The sequence below is a fragment of the Vicia villosa genome, unplaced genomic scaffold, assembly GCF_029867415.1.
Source record: "Vicia villosa cultivar HV-30 ecotype Madison, WI unplaced genomic scaffold, Vvil1.0 ctg.002082F_1_1, whole genome shotgun sequence".
Taxonomy (NCBI): domain Eukaryota; kingdom Viridiplantae; phylum Streptophyta; class Magnoliopsida; order Fabales; family Fabaceae; genus Vicia; species Vicia villosa.
In genome coordinates, this window is record NW_026705832.1 from 24,858 (window position 1) to 50,079 (window position 25,222).

Below are 25,222 nucleotides of genomic sequence, written 5' to 3' on the forward strand. Positions count from 1 at the left end.
ACCATAATAATAAGGATTCTCCCCCTTACCTCTTCAATTTCTCCTTCAAACCCTAGCTCCTCTTTTCTTCCCCTTTCTCTTTTTCTCCTTTCTTCTTTTTCTTTCTCAGCTTCTCTCTTTCTCTCTATCCGTGTAGAATGAAAAGGAAATAAAGAGAAATGTGGTATCTCACTCCCTAACTCTTACCAACTACACAATATGGGCCTAATTATAACACTCCCTATTTACTCCTAACATCTCTAAATAAGCCCAATAAAATATATACTACATATTATTTCTATTTTAGTTACTAAATTAAATAACACCAATAATTAAATAGACACAAATATATACACCAAATTAATTAATATAATTAATTATTATATTATCTAACAATCAATTAATTAATTAACACACCAAATAAAATTAAATAAAATAGTATAACCATATAATAAAATCCTCTAATAACTCAATGTCTCAGATTTTCGGTCAAATCTTAGTTACTCGGAAAATTCTCAAAACGCTAAATATTAACTCATTAATATTTCTAATACTAAAAATATTAAAATTTTCGATTAAATATCGATCCGCTATCCCGAACTAATACCGACTAAATCGTCCCAAAACGCGAAAATTTCAATAAACATCACAAATGACTAAATTAAGAAAATAATTATTTTTCCGGGCGTTACACGGATAAGGGTTGAAAGGCTGACCAACAAATCAAACATCCACACGTGTTTCTTCTTCTTCATCATTAAACCTGCACGTATTAATTTATTTTTTCTGCTACGACGTAGCTAGAGTTTTGCTACGGATCTGATGCCCAGTTTTAGTAGCGAACTTGTAATCATAAAAATTCCCAAAATAGCACATTAACAATTCAAAATAATTGCCCAGATCGATTTATCCTCACGTTGCGACCACGAAGGGGACTTTTATATGGTCAAAGACGGCCTGAAAGCATGAGTTCCGAAGGAAGCAACCTTCAAACCCTAGCCATGGCGTTTCCCGCTACATACCTCCAAGCTTCGTTCCAATGGCTCAATCCTGTTCTAATCATTATAAGGAACTTGTACATATGGTTAGATTTCGTTTAAACACACTAAGTAGCGAGATACAAGAATCAAGAATGCATGTGAATGTGATGAACATGGTATAAGAGTTCCTAAGAGTATTCACGCATGGTTAGTGATCCAAACCTGCCTTATATTACCTGGGAAGATGAATGGGACGATTGAAACCCTTTGAAGATGGCTGGAAGAGTGGATACGAATTTGCCTTGTTTTCTTGAATTTTCTCCTTGCAAGAACCCTAGATTCTTCTCTCCTATTTCGTGTCCTAGTGGTCTGAAGTGGTTGTTTATATAGGGCACCAGATTAGGTCAATTATAATAGAAAGAAATCAAGTGATTTGGAGCTTAAATCTTTGATTGAAAATTTAGATGGAACTTTCTATTTTGGCTTTAAATTTGGTTCAATAATTTCTCAATCAATCTTTCATGATTTATAGGTCAATATTTGCACAATATTTGATTGAGAAATTTATCAATACCATATCTTTTATATTTATCACTATTTCTTCATTGAATTTTGAATTAAAAGGAATATAATTCAAAATAAAATAAATAAATAATGTTAAAAATAAAAATATGGCGTGGTGGGCTTTTATATACTTCATGAACATATTTAAAGCCCAAAACTTTGGCCCATGGGTTCAAAAAAATCAAATTTTTTCACTTTGTACTTCATGCAGTTTCTCAAAATTGCCCAACTTGTGCAAGCTATAACTCTCTCATTTTTAATCATATGAAGGTGTTCTCATACTTTTTAGAAAGCTCAAAGAGTCCTTTAAACACCCCTTTTGGTTTCATCTTCATTGAAGTTTCCATGTTCATGTACACTTCTTTGCAAAAAGATGACTTTTTGCGATCTTCTAGAAGGACCTGTAATGTTTTGGCTTATATCTTCCAAATGAAGCATTTTTGGACTTGGCGTGTGACAGACAAAGTTGTAGAGAATTCAATTTCCTTCAAAATGAGCTTTGGATGGGAAATTTCTGATGTTCCATGTGAAAGTTATGGTTGGTCAAAGTTCAGTTGACTTTCTCCTATGAAACCCTAATTTAGAAACTTTAGGTTTTGTTGATTTCTGATCTTTTCTTGATGAATCATGATCAAAATGTTGATGTTGACCAAAAATCAGAAGTTTTGACTGTGATTTGACCATAGTTTGACTTTTAGGTCAACTAGTCGATTATTGATTATTTGAGTAGTTAACTGAGCAATCTTTTGAATCAGAGCTTGCAAATTGGCATGAGGATCCTTTGAAGTATATGAGAGGTTATGAGGTCCATTGGAGATATCAGAACCTGACTTTCCTTTGAGAAAAGCAAAACCCTACTTCAGAGGCACTTGTTTAGGAGATAGGTGACTTTGAGCAATTGGAGATCTTTGAGCATTTAAAAGGTGAAATGAGATGGGCAAATTTTGGGGTTTGACAATGTTCAAGTAAAATTTGAAGGGGGCTCTGTGCGAAAGTTGGGAATGGGCCGAGATGCAAAAACATAGCTGACATTGATAACAACCTTGTGTCGAAAAATGAGCCCAATAGGATAAAAAAGAAGGAGATATGAATTTTTGAATATTCAGCGGTCGACATGAAAACAAACAGCACTATGTTAGGTGACTCTGCCAATCTATGACACATCTTCGCACAAAAACTGGTATTGATCGGGGCAAAATCTGGACTCGTACTTCAAAGCGATGTTGTAGATCTCTGAGTCAGTGACGTGGTGTAAACCATAAACGAAGGTCTTCGGAGAACCGTTTGGACTCGAGGTCTGAAGATAAATCGTAGCCAACAAAATTTGTGAAAGAATGCCTCCAGAATGGGCTCAATCGGATAAAAATTTAAGAAGTTATGCAATTTTGAATCTTGCCGCGCCATGCCAAAAAACACATTTTTTGTGCATAATTGGCCTTAAATCCCAACATACAAAATGTCGGGGACATCGAGACGGAACTCTAGTAAAAATTCAACTCAATCGGATAAACGGTGTGAGACTTATGAATTTTTTAGCATCTAGAAGACAGCAGTTCAGCACTATTTTTCCACCGTAAAACGAGGCCATAATCAGAAGATTACACACTCTTTAGGGCTATGATCCAAGTGCTTAAGGCATTAACCATTGAATCATTCCATTTTAAGTATAAAGTTCACACTTCCATTTTGAAAAAGAAGCTTTAATCTAACCACTCTTGCACTGAACCTCTAAACATGTTTCTTCTACACCAAAAGCATTACAAACACCACAAGCAAGCTCCCATTATTCATAATAAAGTCATGGAAGCATGCTTGATCCTTGTACTTCACCATCGAAACCATAACTTTCTCATTTCTTCACAAACGAGTAAAGAGGTACAAGTATCACATGTGAACTTTAAAATATGAGATTTTTCCCTCCACAAACCCTAATTTAGGCCTATAAATAGAGAGCATTTCTCATTGCATCAAACACACAAAAATTCTCAAAGTCACCCTTCATTCCAAAATTGATTTTTAGGGTTCATACTCCTTTTACCGAAATTCATGAGTTTTAATTTGTATTAATTTTTGTTAATCATTTGGTTGAATTCGTGACAAAATTTCAAGCAATTTAGTGTTTTAAATTTTTAAATTTGATTGAGTTTTGAGAAAATCAGAATCAACCATAGAGGTTGAAGTTGTTGCTGTGTCACGAGGAAGAAGATGAAGGACTTGGCACCATTCATCAGTTTTAAAACTTGTTTAAAATAAAATGATTTAGAAGTATTTGTTTAACGACTACATCGTTATAGCACACTTGGTAACCAGCGCGCCTTTAGTCCTCTCATGCCTATGGTCTGGAGTTCGAATCCCCCTTGCCCCAGACCTTTTTATTTTTTTTATTTTTCAAAATTTTCTAACTTGTTTTGAGTTATTTTGAACTGGGTTCATTCTTTTATCACCAAACGTGCGTTGGCCTAGTGGTATTTGTCTTGAGTAAAGGGTTAAAAGGCGTGGGTTCAAGCGCTAGTAGCAACAAAACCTTTCTTTTTTATAACTAGTTTATTTCACTTTTTATTAAACTTTGAAAAATCATAACAAATAGAAAAATCAACCTTTTTGACTTGTTCTTTTTTTTTTATGATTATTTATGTTGTCTATATTAGGGTCATGAATCAAAAACCCCAAAAATATTTATCTTATCTCATTTAAAATTTAATCAAAAACATGTCTTTTATGTAATAAAAAATCAACTAAAAATCAATTCCTTTTAAATATTTCTTCAAAGTAACTTAGTATATTTTTGTACATATGTGTTTAGGGTTAGGATTAAGTGTCATTGACTTTCCCATGTACACTTAGACCAATCCTCCTTTAGGATTTGGTATTTAATCATTAAAATTAATTAGGTTTAGGTGTTTACTTCAAAACCCTAATTTCAAACCCTAATTTCAACCCTAATTCAAAAAACCCTAGGTGTAAAACCCTAATCCAAAAACATGTTGATCTTGGTTATCCTTGAACTTGTTATCTTGTTCATACTTGTTGATTTTAATCCATGCTTTTGTACTTATTCGTTTATCTTAACCATTATCCTCTGTACATACATTTGTTGATGTTTATCATTTTGTTTTGTACCCATTATCCATTGTATTATCATTTGTATATACTTTGTTTATCTAACCTACATGCATGAGTTTCACATTCATCATCCATCATTCATTCATGCATGAATCCATTCAAAAGTTATAAACATCCTTGCTTGTTATCATTCATTATTATTATTACTTACTTGTTTGTCATTTGTGACACATGTTATCACACACACTTGAGGTATCCATTGATTGATTGCTTAAGTTATTTTGTTGAAAATCCAAAGGAATGGGAATGTTATTGACTAAAATTGTTAAGGTACTCAAACTTTTTTCCAATCTCTTTTATTTTTTGTTAAAGTATTGTTAAAGCTTTTCACTTGTCTTATGATTTTGTATTATTAAAGCTCAACCAAAACCCTTTTGTTTTTTAAAAACTTGGTACTAAGAGGAGAATTATTCCCGGTGAAACTACTCTTAGTCCATTGACCTTTGTATTGTTAAAGCTAGGACTCTTTGTTTTAAAACCTTGGTGTTAAGAGAAGAATTATTCTTGATGAAACTTCTCCTAACCCATTGATCTTGTATTGCTAAAGCTTGGTCCCTTTTTATTTTAAAATTGTTAAGTATTGTTAAAGCTTAACCCTTTTAAACTTGTTAAGTATTTTAGTGCTTAACCTTCTTTTAAAAACTTGTGAGTATTTTAAAGCTCACACCCAAAAGGATTTTTTCCACTTTGGCCCCCTTTTATTTTCCTTTTAATAGGAACTACAAAAGCTCTGACTTCCCCATTGTTAAAGGGGTATGTAGGCCTAAGATGCGATGTCTTATCGAGCTCAATTTCAAAAACTTCTTTTCCCATCCCCACCCTCTATTTTAAACAAGTTCACATATGCTTTTCAAAAGATGTACAAACAAAAACAATAACATTTTCAAAGAGGTTCCCATGGAGTACCATGAATATGAGGGGTGTTTAAAACTTTCCCCTTGTATAACAAACCCCCTTACCCAAATCTCTGATAAGTTTATTAGTTTTAATTTTAAAAACTTATGTGGGTTTTATTCGCTCTTTCTCCCATTCCTTTTGAAAACAATAAAGCCCGGTGGCGACTCTGTTTTAAAAAATGAGCTAAGTCTTTCCCATGGCTTTAGTCTCACCAATTTCACCGCTGCACAATGCTCGTGGTTCCAGTGCGGTGGAAGAACTCAGGTACGTTTGAGTTTCTTTTTTGTTTCTCTATGTTTTCTTCTCCTTCTTGTTTTGAGTTTCTTCTCTTCTCCCTCTTTTCTTTGAGTTTGTGTTTGTGTTTGTGTTGTTGCTGATTCTTGAGTGGTTGTTATTTTGTTTTTGTATGTTTGAGATTAAGAGGTTAGGGGAATGTTAAGGTGATGACTGAGTGGTGATGTGGTGGATTCATAGAGATATTGAGAGAGTATGGAGAAGAAGGTCTGAGTTTGATAAAAATGGAGATGAAGGTGACGTTGAAGGTTGAAGGATGTATAGAGAGTGAGAATGTAATACCCCGTATTAATTAAATGCTCTAATGTATTAACTGACACTGAGGTTTTATCAATTGATACGTTAGAGATGCTTTTGGACATTAAGTTAGTAGTGTTAACTTAAAGGATATTTTTCTTATATCCTTTTCTTTCTATTTCTTTCTCATTCTTTAAACAAACAAGATTTTAGAGAGAAGGAGTAGAGAGAAGGAGGAGCAAAAGAGAAAGAGGAAAGCTCGGATTTCGATCATTTCTCCGCCGAATCAACTCATCTTCGACATCAACGACTCTTAATCGAGGTGGGTTCTAGTTAGAAACTTATAACTTTGATTATGGATGAGAAATCATAAGTTTTGATTTAGGGTTTTGTATAGAGGAAATTCTAGGTTTTGGACAAATTCATCAATGTTCATGAGCAAAGTGATTATAATCCATGAATAGATCAACTATAGTTTGTATCCATGCTTTAATCTGATCTGGAACAAGTGTGAATGGATTTAGATGGTTTTTGAACCATGGATCTGTGTATGAGGCAGAGCTGAGAACTGAGTTCTCGCGCGCTTCGCGGCGCGAACGGGGCTGCGCGGCGCGAACTATGCAGGTTTTAGGGGTTCTGCTTCTGCCTTCAGCACGCGGCGCGTACTGGGTGTCGCGGCGCGAATAGTTTGGAAATCTTTAGAGTTTGCTACTGCCAGAGGGTTCGCGGCGCGTAGATTAGTTAGCGGCGCGAACAGTGTTAGAAATTATAGTGGTTTGCTTCTGCCATAGGGTTCGCGGCGCGACCTAGTTGTTGCGCGGCGCGAACTGAAGCTTCCTTAACCAATTTTTCTTAACTTAATGGAAATTGTTTCAAGCATAACTTTGAACCATAACTCTGTTTTAATCACCGTTCGAAGTGATAGGAAGCTAGAAGCGTGTACTTTCTAGTAGTATAGGTTTTGGGAACAAAGGGAGAATTATTTAATCGAGAATCGGGAAATTGCTTGAGTACTTGGATTGGTTTTCGTTCGAATTCTTGAGAACGTTATGCTTTTAGTATGATACTTGTGTATTCTATAATTGTACTGAGTTCTATTGCAGGTGGATTAGTATACCTTGTTATAAATGTTTATATCAAGAGGGTTGAATAACTTCATTATTATGTGAATAAAGGATAAGTGAGGAAAACTAGGAATTGTTAGGTTGTGTAGCTTAACAAAGAAACCTAGGATGAGACATTATATGGAACATACGTGTTTGGAATCTTATGAGGAAAGGCTAACAGGCCTAGTGGTTTGCGGAAGCGATCACCATTGTTGATGTATTAATCGGAACCGTAGTATTTTCTTTATTTCTTTATTTTTCCTTTGAATGCTAACAGGCATTCACCGTGCGGAAGGGCACATAATCTTGGCAGGTTTGATTCCCGCTTTTGTGTACGAATGGAACCTACGGGTAGAGACTTGTGATGGTGTACGGGCCATGTGAAGTGACGATTCATGGGGAAAGGCTCATGAGTCCGAATCCATTTCGTATGTCAAGATTTTTTCCAAAGGATTCATGACTCGTGCCACCTCCTAGACGTAGAAGGGGACGGGAATATGGGGATGCCTTGGTATTGGTTTCCGATTAATAATCTTGTGTTGAGTTGTTGAACTCTAAGTATGATTCCATATAATGTTAGTGTGTGAACTCAAGGTCTAGTTCCTTGTCTTGATTTGAGAGTGATAGGCTAGAACCTTGTAAAGCCGAGAGGATCCATAGGATAGGGAACTCACTGGGATTTTATATCTCACCCCATTAATTATTGATTTCAGGTACTACAGGTTCCGTGAAGGGTAAGGAGAAAGAAGTTTGATTTCCTTATTCCTTGTTCTTATTTTGGATATGGCGAAGCTTCCGTCGTGGAGTTCTTTTGAGATCATTGTCTGATCTAGTTCTTAGCTTTTTTTATTTTGAACATCTTGTATGTATTATGCCATTGTGTAGAACTTTAGTATTTGGGCATTAATATGTATAATGTGTTGTCTAGGAACTTATTGGTATTTCAGTACCAAATACTTGGATTCATGTATACTTATATGATTTGATGCATGTATTTATATATGGGTGTTACAGTTGGTATCAGAGCAGGTCGTATCCTCGACCTAGCCATGAGATATTATAAGTGTTTCTTTCTGTCCAAGATGTGTTGTGTTCCCATGAGTTTTGTTGTGTTATGACTATGGCATTGAGCCTGATCAACTTAATCCCATTTTGATAACCTCCAGGAACATGGCGGACGGACGCAGGACTCGTGGTCGACCCCCCACACGACCTCCACAAATGAATACACCGGATGGCGGTGCGAATGTTCCATGGCCCCAGTTCATGCAACAGATGCAACAGCAGCAGAATCAGTTCATGCTGCAGATGATGCAACAGATGAATGGCGGTCATAATGCTCCAGTGGTTGTGCCCGAAGCTGTAGGTGGGACTTATAGAGATTTCATTCGCATGAATCCTCCGGAGTTTCATGGTGGATTAGATCCTATAAAGGCGCATGAGTGGGTGGCCAATGTAGAAGGAATCTTTGAGATCGTGCATTGTAGTGAAGAGGACAAGGTAGTGTTGCTTCTCATTCGCTGAAAGGTCCAGCTATGAGGTGGTGGAAGGGTGCTTCTGCTTTGATGATTACTCAGGGAGTACCTAAGGAATGGGAGAATTTCAAGACCACTTTTATGGAGAAATACTTTCCTAGTTCACTGAGGACTAAGAAGGAGTTGGAGTTCCAGCAGTTAAGGCAGGACAATATGTCAGTAGCTACTTATGCTGAGAAGTTTGAAATTTTGGCTGCTTACTCTAGGCAGGCCGCGTATGCTCCTGATGAGGGTTGGAAGGTGGACCAGTTTCTGTTTGGTTTAAGGGCTGATATCTCACATAGTGTGTCCCAGAGGGAGTTCACTACTTATACAGAGTTGTTGCGACAATGTTATGTGGCCGAGACTAGTTTGAAGAAAGTTCAAGCTGAGGAAGATTTGAAGAAGAAGAATCAACATGAAAGAGGAAGGCCAAACCAACAATTTCGACCTAGGCCACAAGCTTTCAAAGGAAAGCAAGTGCAAGGTCCTCGGTCTAGTGCACCTCCGGTGTGTCGTAGTTGTGGTAAGAATCACCTTGGAAGATGTGCCTTTGAAGGGGCGAAGTGTTTCCATTGTCATCAAGAAGGGCATATGGCTAGGAATTGTCCTCAGAATAGGAATCAAGTTCAAGGAAGGGGTACTGGTAGAGTTTATACCTTGGATGCTAAGAAGACCAAGGGTGATAACTCTTTGATTGCGGGTACGTGTTTCATTAATGGGCATTCTTGTTTTGTTCTATTTGATTGTGGAGCAACACACTCTTTTGTGTCATTACAATGTATGAAGCGACTTGGGTTGCAAGCTACTCCTTTATTTCCTCCTATGGCGGTTACTACTGCTATGGATGAGATGGTAGAGACACCGTTGGTGTGTGAAAATTGTGTGTTATCTGTGGGTGGTAGGAATTTCCAGATTGATCTTGTTTGCTTACCACTTAAGAAGGTAGACGTTGTATTGGGAATGGATTGGCTTTCTGCTAATTCGGTGTTCATTGGATGTGAGGAGAAGTTAATCATTATTCCAACTGAAGAAGCTACTCCGAAGGATGTGTTGACTACTATACTAGAAGGTACGGTAGGTATGATTAATTTCTTGTTTGAGAAAGAGAAGTCTGTTCTGTTGGTTCTCACTAAGGAGACGGGTGACAAGTTAGAGGTTTCACAAATTGCTGTCGTTAGAGAATTTTCCGATGTTTTTCCCGAGGATGTCACTTCTCTTCCTCCGGAAAGGGAAGTGGAATTCTCTATTGACCTGGTACCGGGAACGGCTCCTATATCCGTTTCTCCGTATCGGATGGCACCACTTGAATTAAGAGAATTGAAGGGGCAATTGGAAGAACTGATGGCTAAACATTTTGTGCGACCTAGTGTCTCACCGTGGGGAGCTCCAGTGTTGTTAGTAAAGAAGAAGGATGGTGGGATGAGACTATGTATTGATTACCGTCGGTTGAATAAGGCCACCATCAAGAACAAATACCCTTTGCCTAGGATAAACGACTTGTTAGATCAATTGAAAGGAGCCTGTGTGTTCTCGAAGATTGATTTGCGGTCAGGTTATCACCAAATCCGTGTGAAGAGCTCAGATGTTCCAAAGACTGCATTTAGAACCCGTTATGGTCATTACGAATTCTTGGTGATGCCTTTCGGTGTTACGAATGCTCCAGCTGTTTTCATGGATTATATGAATCGGTTATTTCAGCCTTACTTAGATCAATTTGTGGTAGTCTTTATCGATGACATTCTTATTTATTCTCGTACTCCACAAGAGCACGAAGAACACCTGAGGATTGTTCTGTCGGTACTGCAAGAAAATCAATTGTTTGCTAAGCTAAGTAAGTGTGAGTTTTGGATGACAGAAGTAAGATTTCTTGGTCATGTTATATCTCAAGGAGGTGTGGCAGTGGACCCGACAAAAATTGAAGCGGTAATTAATTGGGAGAGACCGAGCAATGTCTCAGAAGTCCGAAGTTTCTTGGGCTTAGCCGGCTACTACAGAAGATTTATAAAAGGGTTTTCTCAATTGGCTTTACCAATGACTAGACTTACTCGGAAGGAGTGTCCTTATGATTGGGACTCGGGGTGTGAACAGAGTTTCATGGGCTTGAAGGAAAGATTGACGACTGCTCCTGTTTTGATCGTTCCTGACCCAAATAAGTCCTATGAAGTATTTTGCGATGCTTCCAAGAAAGGATTAGGAGGGGTTTTGATGCAGGACGGTCAGGTGGTAGCATACACATCTCGACAGTTAAAGGTTCACGAAGAGAATTATCCAACTCATGATTTAGAATTGGCTGCGGTTGTTTTTACCCTAAAAGTGTGGCGTCATTACTTGTATGGAGTTCATTTTGAAATGTTCAGCGACCACAAGAGTTTAAAGTACCTATTCGACCAGAAGGAGTTGAATATGCGTCAGAGGCGGTGGATGGAATACTTAAAGGATTATGATTTTGACTTGAAGTATCATCCAGGCAAAGCAAATAAAGTGGCGGATGCTTTGAGTCGGAAGGTGTTAAAGAGGGCCGAATTGATGATGTCAGAGTATGCATTATTGGAGAAATTTCGAGATCTCAACCTTCAATTTGTTTGGACCCAAAATGGAGTATTGATGGGAAACTTGAATGTTAATTCTACTTTGAGAAACGACATCCAACAAGCACAAGCGTCTGATACTGAGTTACAAGAGGTGTTGGTTCAACCAGGTTTTACTCGAGCTACAGATGGGGTGATTATGTTTAATCGGAGGATTTGTGTTCCGGATGATGCGTTATTGAAAAGAAGGATTTTGGATGAAGCTCACAAGGGTGCTTTCACGATACATCCGGGTTCTTCAAAAATGTACCAAGATTTGAAAGGGGATTATTGGTGGTCCGGAATGAAAAGAGATGTCGCAGTGTACGTATCAGAGTGTGCGGTGTGCCAACAAGTAAAGATTGAACATCAAAGGCCGGGTGGATTGTTACAACCACTAGAGATTCCAATATGGAATTGGGATAGTATTTCAATGGATTTTGCGGTTAGTTTACCTCGTACTCAAGGTGGATATGATTCTATTTGGGTGATTGTAGATCGGTTGACGAAATCTGCACATTTCTTAGCCGTGAAGACTACTTACAAGGCAAGTCATCTTGCACGGTTGTTTGTCGCAGAGATTGTGAAGTTGCACGGTGTACCCTCTAGTATTGTGTCGGATAGAGATCCAAAGTTTACTTCAAGGTTTTGGAGAGCTTTTCAGCAAGCGATGGGATCTAAATTATGTTTGAGCACGTCGAACCACCCTCAAACGGATGGTCAAACGGAACGAACGATACAAACCTTGGAAGATATGTTAAGAGCTTGTGTGCTTGAAAGTAGAGGAAATTGGAAGGAGCTTTTACCATTGATTGAATTTGCTTACAATAACAGTTATCATGCGAGTATCGGTATGGCACCTTATGAGGCATTATATGGGAGAAAATGTAGAACACCGATGTGTTGGTCAGAAATTGGTGATGATAGAATTTTGGGACCCGAAATTATTCAAGAGACCACGGACAAGATTAGAATGATTCGTGAGAAGGTTAAACAAGCACAGGATCGTCAGAAGAGTTATGCGGATAACCGTAGGAGACCTTTGGAGTTTATGGAAGGTGACCATGTATTTTTGAAAGTTACTCCGAGATTGAGGTTGAAAGGACCGTTTAAGTCAAGGAAGTTAAGTCCGAGATACGTGGGACCGTATGAGGTTCTAGAGAGGATTGGTGAAGTAGCTTACCGTTTAGCCTTACCACCTTCTCTATCTGAAATGCATGATGTTTTCCACGTGTCTCAACTGAGGAAGTTTATTCCCGATCCTCTCCAGCCGGTGTTACCAGATGCAATTGAGATAGAATCAAATTTGACTTTTGAACCCTTACCGAGCCGTATCGTAGGAAGAGAGACTAAAGTGTTACGCAACAAGGAGATTCCCCTTGTCAAGGTTCAGTGGGATGTGACGCATCCGGGCGATGCTACATGGGAACTTGAATCGGAAATGCGGGATGCTTACCCTCACCTTTTCAGGTAATTCTTAAATTCGAGGACGAATTTCTATTTAAGTGGGGGAGGATGTAATACCCCGTATTAATTAAATGCTCTAATGTATTAACTGACACTGAGGTTTTATCAATTGATACGTTAGAGATGCTTTTGGACATTAAGTTAGTAGTGTTAACTTAAAGGATATTTTTCTTATATCCTTTTCTTTCTATTTCTTTCTCATTCTTTAAACAAACAAGATTTTAGAGAGAAGGAGTAGAGAGAAGGAGGAGCAAAAGAGAAAGAGGAAAGCTCGGATTTCGATCATTTCTCCGCCGAATCAACTCATCTTCGACATCAACGACTCTTAATCGAGGTGGGTTCTAGTTAGAAACTTATAACTTTGATTATGGATGAGAAATCATAAGTTTTGATTTAGGGTTTTGTATAGAGGAAATTCTAGGTTTTGGACAAATTCATCAATGTTCATGAGCAAAGTGATTATAATCCATGAATAGATCAACTATAGTTTGTATCCATGCTTTAATCTGATCTGGAACAAGTGTGAATGGATTTAGATGGTTTTTGAACCATGGATCTGTGTATGAGGCAGAGCTGAGAACTGAGTTCTCGCGCGCTTCGCGGCGCGAACGGGGCTGCGCGGCGCGAACTATGCAGGTTTTAGGGGTTCTGCTTCTGCCTTCAGCACGCGGCGCGTACTGGGTGTCGCGGCGCGAATAGTTTGGAAATCTTTAGAGTTTGCTACTGCCAGAGGGTTCGCGGCGCGTAGATTAGTTAGCGGCGCGAACAGTGTTAGAAATTATAGTGGTTTGCTTCTGCCATAGGGTTCGCGGCGCGACCTAGTTGTTGCGCGGCGCGAACTGAAGCTTCCTTAACCAATTTTTCTTAACTTAATGGAAATTGTTTCAAGCATAACTTTGAACCATAACTCTGTTTTAATCACCGTTCGAAGTGATAGGAAGCTAGAAGCGTGTACTTTCTAGTAGTATAGGTTTTGGGAACAAAGGGAGAATTATTTAATCGAGAATCGGGAAATTGCTTGAGTACTTGGATTGGTTTTCGTTCGAATTCTTGAGAACGTTATGCTTTTAGTATGATACTTGTGTATTCTATAATTGTACTGAGTTCTATTGCAGGTGGATTAGTATACCTTGTTATAAATGTTTATATCAAGAGGGTTGAATAACTTCATTATTATGTGAATAAAGGATAAGTGAGGAAAACTAGGAATTGTTAGGTTGTGTAGCTTAACAAAGAAACCTAGGATGAGACATTATATGGAACATACGTGTTTGGAATCTTATGAGGAAAGGCTAACAGGCCTAGTGGTTTGCGGAAGCGATCACCATTGTTGATGTATTAATCGGAACCGTAGTATTTTCTTTATTTCTTTATTTTTCCTTTGAATGCTAACAGGCATTCACCGTGCGGAAGGGCACATAATCTTGGCAGGTTTGATTCCCGCTTTTGTGTACGAATGGAACCTACGGGTAGAGACTTGTGATGGTGTACGGGCCATGTGAAGTGACGATTCATGGGGAAAGGCTCATGAGTCCGAATCCATTTCGTATGTCAAGATTTTTTCCAAAGGATTCATGACTCGTGCCACCTCCTAGACGTAGAAGGGGACGGGAATATGGGGATGCCTTGGTATTGGTTTCCGATTAATAATCTTGTGTTGAGTTGTTGAACTCTAAGTATGATTCCATATAATGTTAGTGTGTGAACTCAAGGTCTAGTTCCTTGTCTTGATTTGAGAGTGATAGGCTAGAACCTTGTAAAGCCGAGAGGATCCATAGGATAGGGAACTCACTGGGATTTTATATCTCACCCCATTAATTATTGATTTCAGGTACTACAGGTTCCGTGAAGGGTAAGGAGAAAGAAGTTTGATTTCCTTATTCCTTGTTCTTATTTTGGATATGGCGAAGCTTCCGTCGTGGAGTTCTTTTGAGATCATTGTCTGATCTAGTTCTTAGCTTTTTTTATTTTGAACATCTTGTATGTATTATGCCATTGTGTAGAACTTTAGTATTTGGGCATTAATATGTATAATGTGTTGTCTAGGAACTTATTGGTATTTCAGTACCAAATACTTGGATTCATGTATACTTATATGATTTGATGCATGTATTTATATATGGGTGTTACAGAGAAAGTTGCATAGAGAAAGATGGAGGTTGAGGAAGGAAAAAGATAAATGAAGGATGAAGAGTATGAGTTTTTGAATTTGGCCTGTGTGAAACAGAGAGAGTGTGACAGTTAGGGAATGTTAATTCTCAAATTTTATGATTGGCATTAATGTTAGTAAAACAAATTAGACAACAACACGTTAGATAGGATGTTCTACCTTGCAGAAAATATAAGTGGAACAATATGTTGAGCAAGAAGTCCTATTTTATGATGCAACATGTTGAGTTGAGATGTTGTATCAACTGAAGCAACATGTCGGACAAGATGTCCTATGCAGAGTCACTCGACATTGTGACTTTTTGGGCTGAATAGTTGGATCAGTTTAAGATTCAACAAATGCAAAATATTTGGAGAATATTATGCAATTCAGTGTGGCACTATATTTGAGGATAATATATTTTATCTGTTTTTAAGATGTATTCATAGTTTCTAAATATGGAGAATATTTAGGAAACTAATGATTGGAGACCTATTTTTGTGGAGAATCTTGTGAAGATTTTTAGCAGTCTCCTTGCTGCATTTTGAAGCCCAAATCCAGACAAGATGTGTGCTTTAAATAAAATACTACAAACCGAGAAAGATAAAGTGCTTAATTCTTAATTTTGGCTCAAAATCCGAGAATGATCACAAGCCACTAAGATCAGAAGCTCTAAAATAGCTTCTGATAAATAATATCTGGAGCATCTTAGAATCTGATAATTAGACTTTGACTAAGTGTCTTTGATAGTACATAAATGGAAAAAATGGTCATCTTCTTTTCGCTAACGCATGTCCATTTATGTGTCTCATATCTGAAACGTCCTCTAACTTATGGTTTGTAACAGTTGACTAAAAACCATCAGGTAATGATGAATTTTTCTTAATATTAGTGCTTCCCGCATCTTTAGTCATTAAGTCTTTTTTATAAAAAAAAATTGCTTTTCACTCAAAACACTATGTGATTAGTATTTCACACATTCTCACTCTTCACAACCTATACTTTTAGTTTACTAACATTCTCCAAAAAAATTAACACCCTTTTAGAATCCCTAATTCCATTACTATGGCTTCATCATCATCTTCTCACCATGATGGGACTCGCTCTCTTGTTAAGAACAAAGCTACGAAGATTTGTCAAGAGAAACTAAAACTGGTTATATAACAAAGTGTGGATTTTGAATCATTCAAAGTAAATGGGTTTTAGATGAAGAAACACTTTGATCATCAAGGTTGATAGAACTTCTTTGATATTCTAAATGGTGCTTGTTATCCTTTTCTAGTAAGAGATTTTTGGGTGAATGCACAAGTTTGTAAAAAAACTTTCAACTTTTGGGATTTGAAAGGTTGAAATAAGGTCTATTGTAATGGATGCAGAAATAACTATTTCTCATGACTTCATTGTTAAGCTCAATGGTGTGAAGAATGAAGAGAAGTTTGTTCTAAACTCTAAGGATGGAACCAAATAAGTTGAGTGTATCAAGTCCACCCTTTTTATCAAAAACAACTCTGTTGACTATGAGAAAGTGATGTATATGCATGTTCTCTACAAACTTATTTTGAAGATTTTAGTTTGTAGCCTGATTCCTTAGGAGGGTAGTACATATCAATTTTCTCAGGATCACAAGCACTTTTTATGGTTCTTGGTTAATAGGGAGAAGATAAATTTGGCTGCATTTGTTTTTAATCATCTTTGCGAATCAATCAAAGAAACTATCAAGAATCATAAGAAAAATGAGCCCTATATTACGCTTCACTCTGAGTTGTTTTATTAATGTCGACTTGTTCAGCATTTGAGTATAAGAAATGTTGCTAATGTTCTGGGAGAAACTCATGGAAATATATTGTGTGAAGCTATTCTAGACAATATGAGCATCACCATAAAGAAGAATGTCAAAAAACCTCTAGCCCCTCTCCTAGTCAGTTATGTATGTTGTGCATTTTTTTATAACTTTACATTCATCATTCAGAAGGTTAGTCAAGGAGTAACTATGGAGCATTCTAAGAATTAAAAAAGGAAACTAATGTGACTCTAAAGGAGATCTTAGATAAAGATAAAGTTGTGTGCCATTCATCAAGAAAGAGAAAGCTTACTACTTCTGAAGATCTCAAGAAGAGTTAGAAAAAGAAAGTTGTGACCTTTAAGGATGCTCATAAGGAGGCAAAGAAATTTGTTTCTTCTTCTGTCTTAATGCCCTCTAAGATAGTAAGTGGAGCAACAATTCAATAGGGTGTCACAAGAAAAAGGTTCATCCTTGCAGAAGAAGAAGTGGTCTTGCCTCAGGAAGAGAAGGTCGAAGAGGTAAAGAAGTTGTGTCAAGAACTGCTGATAGAGCATGTGAAAATAAGAGCAGACACTACAAGAAAAAAGGCCTCCTGCCACGCCCAGAAAACTGAGGCTATATGCAAAATAACCGTGGCGTAACGCTTACGCCACGGTTTGGCCACGGAAATCCAACTGTGGAGTATACGGCCGTGGCCTAAAGTAAAGTCCACGGTTTTTTGGTATAGACCACGCCTTTTTTACAACCGTGGCATTTTTAGGCCACGGTTTAGGTAGCTTGATTAAGGCCGCGGTTTGATCTTGCCATGACTTAAAAACTGTGGCTTTATGGTAAAGCCACGGTTTCATTTTAACGTTTACGACGCAGTATTGGTTCAGGATATAGCCACGGTTTGGTTATGACCACCTATTTAAAACCGTTGTTATATGTTATGCATTTTAAACCATTTATTTGCCACGGTTTATTTCATGTTATGCATTATAAACCATTTATCTGCCACGGTTTATTTCTGTATCATTACATAAATATATATATATATATATATATATATATATATATATGTATATATATATATATATATTTATATTTATATATATATATATATATATATATATTTATATTTATATATATTTATATATATATATATATATATATATTTATATTTATATATATTTATATATATATATATATATAAATATATGTATAAATATATATATATATATCAATATTAAATTAACAATAAAATTAACATTAATAGTAGTTCATCCACTAATAATAGTTGGATACTAAGTTTTTCATCCCAAATTCAAAATCAAAACAACCATATTAAGTTGATCCATGATCCCTACACTATTTAAGTTGTACCACCACAAGTTTCTCTCAAAATGGAGTCATCCCAAAATAACCAAAAAAAGTTCTAAAAACTGGGCTAGATAACATAAAACAACTATTCTTCTTGATCTTCTCCTTGCTCTTCTTCCACATCTTATGAACAACCACCTTCTTCAACATCTTCAGCATAACCTCCTTCCACATCTTCATGATCATCACAAGCTTCTTCCATATCTTCATCACAATCTGCTTCCTCTCCACCCTACAATAAACATAACATCTATTTCAGAATCGAATCAAAAGAGAATCATGAATCAAAAGACAGTTTTAGGCCATCACCACCAGAATCATGCATACACCTATTTCAGAATCGTTTCCCTATTTCATACACATATTTCAGAATCAAATCAATGGAAATATAGAATTCTTACAAACTGAAATAAAACAGAAGAACTCACTTAAGAATTATCTCTATCAATCAATGGAAATATAGAATTCTTACAAACTGAAATAAAATAATCAATTAAACAAGTTGGTCCATCAAGGCGCAAGGGCTTGAATTCAGTAAGTATATCCTAAGTTAGAACCCACTTTTACTCCATTTCATTTGGTCATTTTTATTCTAGTTAAGCCAAATGTAATAGTTTAAATATGAGTTCTATTCTTATCTTTACTTCTATATAGTTAAGAGATATGATTTGCTAAACAAGCAAGTACAGATCTTAATAGATTCTCCAAAAATGCACTCCAAAGACCTACTTTGTCATTGTCACCCTACTTTGTTAGACCTATAAAATAAAGCACAGAAACAACATTTCGAGTAAACACTTAATGTGATCCCTGCACTTGTTCATCCATGATAACCATACAATTTCAGAAATTCAGTGATAATTCAGTTTCTTAATGTGATCCCTATACAGTTTCTAATTCTTGATAATTGATCAGTTTCTAATTCAGTGCCCTATACACTTTCAGAAAACACTTGCCATCAAATAAGTGCCCTATACAGTTTCTAATTCAGTGCCCTATGCACTTGTTCATCCATGATAACCATGCAATTTCAGAAAACACCTGATAATTCAGTTCCCTAAACAGTGCCATATGCTGCAATTTTTGTAGTTTAGAGTATACCTGTTCGCAATGCGGAATATGAGTTGATGCAGACGAATGTGGATCAGCAGGAGCAGCAGTAGAACTAATGGAACAGCCCATAGCACTTGCCATCAAATTACAGATCTCGTCGTCGCTCATATGTGGGTTTTGTTGCTTCATCATTGTCTTAAATAGCGCCTTCATACCATCCATCTCCCTCTTCATGCCAGCCACTTCATCATTATGTTGCCTTTAAATAACCAGAATTTCTTCTTTTCTCTTAAGCATGGTAGGTGTTATTGTTCTTCCATAGCAACGAACTCGTCCGGATTTTTCTTTCCCAAACAAGGAGTTAAATGTCTCAGATTCAGTTGAATTCTGAACTGATTCTTGAAGCTTAGACTAATTAAAAAATATTCACATTAGAAAATATTCACATTATAAAAATAAATGATTAAAGGCAAATGTAGATTAAAGGCATAATCTGCCTGGCTTACAATTACACTTTAAGTTTCCTCATCCGGCTGTTTTCCTTTTCGACTTTGTCGAGTCTCAATGAACATCTCTGCCTGGCTAACTTCCTTTCCGTCCTCTTTCTTAGCACGCTACATTGGTTGATAATAAACACATCAAAAAATGAATCACTCAACCAATACATAATTGTAAATTGAAGGATGTATGAACACCCTACCAGTTTTGCACGAATCCTCGCAAAGTTTGTTGGGCCCATCCGATGCATATACTTTTGCTTAGCTCTGTTCACAGCATTGATTTTGCTAATTTTCTACATTCAGAAACAGCAAAATTAGGGACAGCAAATGTTAAATTACAGAATTAAATATTAGGGACAGCATTGATCAATTGCTAATTGTTATCTTACTTGGATGTTATTGTTCTTCCAATAGGATATCAATTGCTTGAAATGAACTTCAGGTACGGTCTGGGGACGATGCTTCCATCTTTCACTCATAGTAGTGTACTTTAAAAAACAACTCTTTTTGAGATCTTTCTTGAAACGCCTCCAAGCATCATTAATGCGAGAGAAAACCGCTCTACGTCCATTTTCAGGGATAATGAATTTATCCTACAACAAAAAAGGAAATTAGTGACAAGTAAATAAGGAACACAACTTATGTTTAGATTCACACAGTGACAAATTCCCACTTACAGTGACAAATTCCCATATACGGTCCTTGTTTGCTTTCTTCAAAGCTTTGAAGTTAGTAAAAACTAAGGGACACAAGTCTGAATTCCTTGCGACAGTGCCAAGGAAACAACTCAAATCTGTCACGGTTCGATCATTGGGTCCAATAGGTTCTCCATCATCGTCTAAGACCACCTCTTCACGATCCGCACTCTTTCTAGCATGGATTTTCAAACATTTAGTTGGTCCACGTGTCCTTTTCTTACTTGCCCCTGTGTTAGATAAAATATAATTAGCATGGGATATAAATTTGAATGAAACAATAATAAAGAATAATGCATGACACGAAGCTTAGTACGTACCTTCAGTTTGTTTACTTCCATTTTGCTGAGTGTTTTCCTCTTCACCCATCATATTTTCTTCTTCCTCAAGATTCTCACATTCATCTTCTTCACTATTTTCCCCATTTTCTTTGAGGAATTCTTCAATGGATGTCGATTTACACATTGGGCTTCGTTTTGTCTTCTTCAAGCCACTTCCTTGCCCTGTCCCGGAATTTCCATCGACTTCTATCATTGCCCTTTTCATACGATTCTGGTTTGACCTTGAATCAGCAGTGTCAGCCACCCGTTTCTCCTTAGGTTGCTGCTTTGCAGTTGAAGTATTCTGCTTTGCACTTGAAGGAAGTTGCTGAGACGCAATTGAAGGACGTTTCTGATTCGCACTCGAAGCTTGTTGCTTAGCACTTGAAACTTGTTGCTTAGCGCTTGGAACTTTTTTAGCACTTGAAACTTGTTGCTGCTTGCTTGAAACTTGTTTAGCACTTGAAACTTGTTGCTGCTTTGCACTTCCTTGTGGCTGCTTTGCACTTGCACTTGAAGGACTCTGCTTATCATTTCCTTGCTGCTGCCTGGTCCTTGAATCAACAATTTCAGGCCCTGTTTTTTTAGCAAGTTGCTGCCTGGTCCTTGAAGCAATTTCAGGCCCTGTTTTGGGATTCACTTGCTGCATGGTCCTTGAAGCAATTTCAGGCCCTGTTTTGGGATTCACTTGCTGCATGGTCCTTGAATCAGTACATTCAGCCCCTACTTTTCTGGGAGTTGTCTGCCTTGTCCTCATTTTGGTTGGATAAAACACATCGGCCGAACTATCAATCTTTGAAGCAGCAGTTTCAAACTTAGATAAGTTGAATAGTTCCCTAGATGCAGGCACAAAAGGAGGTCGGATGCCCACTTTACTAGTTCCTTCACGGTTATTATTATTTACCATCTCGCATTTGATATCATACTTCTTAGCCAATTCAGCACTGGATCTAAATAGAGGCAACCGAAAATTGGCGGTAACTTGTTCACCCTTTTGTGCGGCAGCCATCTTCTTTTGCAAGTTTGAAACCTTCTTCATTTTCTGTTAACATGGAAAATATTAAAAGAAACAAAGTTTAACCAATCAGCACTAATTTGCAATATTCAAACGGTTAACAATAACTCACAAATTACTGGACATGAAGATAAATTACATATGATTCAAAACATAGTGGATTTACAAAAACAGAAATGAAATAGATTCAACACATAGTGGATTTACAAAAACAGAAATGAAATAGATTCAACACATCCAATCAGTTACATCAGAAATTCTAATGATATTGTCATTCTCCTAATGAAAACAGCTCATAAAACCAATACATGAAAAGTTCAAATGGAAAATAAAAAAGAAATGTATTACACCAGAAATGAAATAGATTGACATTAGTCCATGAAATCAAATAGGGTATCATCATAATCAAAATCCTCTTCATCACTTTCAGCTTCATTCATTTCATAAGGTGTTTCAGCTATTGTTGCAGGTATGTCTTCCCTAACCCAATTTAATTCACCATCACCATCACTATTTTCTCCACTTTCAGCTTGTAGGTTTGACGGGTCAGCAATGTTAAAGAAATCTTCTTATAATAGCATGCAATCATTTGGGCATGCATCTATCTTCTTATAATCAAGGCCTAAACCACTTATCATGGCTTTTGTCTTGTAAAATGATTCCGGAATGTTCAAATCAGGCATTGCTTCTTTCAATAATTCTAATAGGGCATTGAATGACGTATTGCTCCAGCCGTGGAGACATTTCAACAAGTAGAGTCGAATCGTGAATGATAACGAAGAGAAGTCTTTGCATCCAGGGTACAGTTCTTGTTCCGCCTCTTTAATCAAACTGTAAAACGTTCTAGCCTCGTCATTGGGACCTTCATCAACTCCGTGTGCTTCTGCCCTATCTCCATATATGTCATGCAATAAGCCAGGAATGTCATCATGTGATCCATCTTGATCTTCCATCCCATCACCAATTTCCATAGACCTTTGTAGTTTCTCCCCATGGTGCACCCAAACGCCATAACCGTCTAGAAAACCTTTGGCTATTAGGTGATCCCTAATAATATCCCTGGTTTTCCAATATATATTTTTACACTTAGCACAAGGGCATAGAAGTTCACCTCCTTGAGGACTTCCTTTAGTGAAGGCAAAGTCTAAAAATCGAGTAACACCGTTGATGTACTCTTGACTAAACCACGGTAATTTAGTCCACTCTTTGTCCATCGCTTGATAATCTATATATTTGAAACACAACACATAACACATTCAAAACACATAACACATTCAAAACTGAATTCATATAAAAAAAATGCACTAACAGTACCAAAACATGTGCTGAGCAACCAAAAAATTACTGGGACAGAATTATTGTATATAAATGGAATTACTGGGACAGAATCTTTGCAAGAATTATTGTATATACATTATATACCTAATATACAACTAATTAGGTAAGAAAAGCACTAACATGATTACTGATTTATAAAATTCATTTTTAGACGGCAACGGAATTATATAATCATATACATATGAATCAAAACATTCCATGAGATATACTACCACGTATTAAAATTTATATGGTGAAGCCTAAAAGAACACAAATTGTTACCTTAAAACAGAGAAATGGAGTCACACACAAATAAAATGCAGTTGTCGCTTTCCTTCGTCTCCTTTGAGGGAATTGAGCTGTATCAATAACAAAAAGAAATCAATAACCACACTGCAGCTATGCTATGCAACTTAATAATACACAAAATTAGATTTATAAAATTCATAACAGAGTCACACAAATTCATAACAGATTTATAAAATCAATAGCCCTGTGTTTGAAACAAACAAATGCTTCCTTTTAAGTAACCTTCAGTAGCAGTTACACACAAATACCAGAAGGAGGATTTCATGTTTTTTATAAAATTTTCTTTCTCTTTCTGCTACATTTACTAAATATGCATAAGAAACTTCCACAGCTTCATGATTTTTAGTTTACATACTGATAGAAACTTAAAGTATGTAAACTGAATGGCTACTTAAGAGCAAGAAGTGTACATACAATAGCACAGACTATATATATATATATATATATATATATATATATATATATATATATATATATATATATATATATATATATATATATATATATATATCAGATACCGAAACTTAAAGTAGACATTTCAATAATTGAATTATTCTACGCCAAATAAAAACAACAACTAATTACAACATAAGCAACACTTCCTTACGAGATGCACAAACATTAATAGGACCCAATATAAGTTGATGCAAGAAAATTTAAGAAACAAACTACTAAGTAGTAGCATGAACAGCAGCCACAATAGTAGTGGCACATCAGTTCATCAAATCAAGTCACTAAAACATACAATCAGTTTTAACATTGAATCCTAAAGTTATATATGTATTGTGGATTGACAGTAGTTACTAGTTAGTCCCAAATCCCAAGCCAAGAATCAGTTATATCATTCTAGCAAGATTAGTTTTGCCAAAAAATCACTTTTCTACTTAAAGGTCATCAAACACAAATCATTCCGCTACAAAGTACATGTCAAAATCAACTTTAGCAAGATCTAATCCAACACAGAGGAAAGCAGCAGCAAACACAAATCTAAGTGAGCTCAGAAACAAGTTAGAACACTGACCTTAGTGCCAAAAGGACCTTCTGGATGATCTGTTTCAAGAATATTCCTCCCCTAAACAAACAAACAAAAAATACATAATTACAAACTTCCTTCAAATGAATAATCTATAGTATATTGCAGCATAATAGAGTTTCAGAGTAAAATTCATAAATTATCATACACATACACATATCATAATAACAAGAATTTCTTCTAATAATCACAAGAAATTCAATTCAATTCATGATATTAAGCATAACTAGCATTCTGATTTCGTCCCAAACAGAAAATCAATTTTAGATTTAACAATACTAACAGTCAAATAACGGAAATATCAGTTATAACTTGAATCTAACATACTTTCTCAACCTAAAATCCAGATCAGTTTTCAACCCTAACAAAATCTAACCTAAATCACCATAACAAAATCTAACATAAACTCAGTGCCTCTCTCAGTTTCAAATCACCATAACAAAATCTAACATAAATAACAACAACAGATATAACAATGCAGAGATTAGGTCAAAATGAAGCCCTCAGTAGATTAGGTCAAAACAAAACATGCATCAAATCACACTATCCAAACATCAGTAGTAGAATTTGTTTAAACATAGATTAGGTCAAAAAGAAACCCTACCGTATTAGCCTCCAGAAGCTTTGGTACCTCACATGCAAAACAAAATATATATTAGGTCAAAAAAATCAAAGGAGACGAGGGAAGATGAGGAACACGAACAGAGAAGAGAATCGTACCCAGATGAATAGAGGAAGCCTCCAGAAGCTTTGGTACCTCAACTGCAAAACAAAATATATATTAGGTCCAAACAAAATCAGAGGAGACGATAGAGAAGATGAGGAACACGAACAGAGAATCGTGACATGAAGAGAGTTAGGGTTCGTGAGATGAAGAGAGTTAGGATTCGTGAGATGAAGAGGGTTAGGGTTCGTGAGATGAAGAGGGTTAGGGTTCGTGAGATGAAGGTGAAGC

The 25,222-nt window shown here is 36.5% G+C and overlaps 1 protein-coding gene and 2 long non-coding RNA genes across 3 annotated transcripts; all 3 read right to left on the bottom strand.

Moving 5' to 3' along the window:
* Window positions 1-17,908: 17,908 nt before the first annotated feature.
* LOC131637772 (uncharacterized) lies at window positions 17,909-19,225 on the bottom strand. The gene is made up of 2 exons (XR_009294476.1): window positions 19,127-19,225; window positions 17,909-18,257 (listed from the first exon to the last, which is right to left on the bottom strand). It is a non-coding gene; the product is annotated as an uncharacterized LOC131637772 (long non-coding RNA).
* Window positions 19,226-19,593: 368 nt separating this feature from the next.
* Window positions 19,594-21,632, bottom strand: LOC131637764 (uncharacterized). The gene is made up of 5 exons (XM_058908336.1): window positions 20,594-21,632; window positions 20,256-20,503; window positions 19,968-20,171; window positions 19,779-19,871; window positions 19,594-19,692 (listed from the first exon to the last, which is right to left on the bottom strand). Exons 1-5 carry the CDS (start codon window positions 21,630-21,632, stop codon window positions 19,594-19,596), a joined length of 1,683 nt encoding a protein of 560 aa, XP_058764319.1.
* Window positions 21,633-23,207: 1,575 nt separating this feature from the next.
* Window positions 23,208-24,984, bottom strand: LOC131637765 (uncharacterized). Its single transcript, XR_009294473.1, has 3 exons — window positions 24,872-24,984; window positions 24,256-24,306; window positions 23,208-23,284 (listed from the first exon to the last, which is right to left on the bottom strand). It is a non-coding gene; the product is annotated as an uncharacterized LOC131637765 (long non-coding RNA).
* Between the last annotated feature and the right edge of the window lie 238 nt (window positions 24,985-25,222).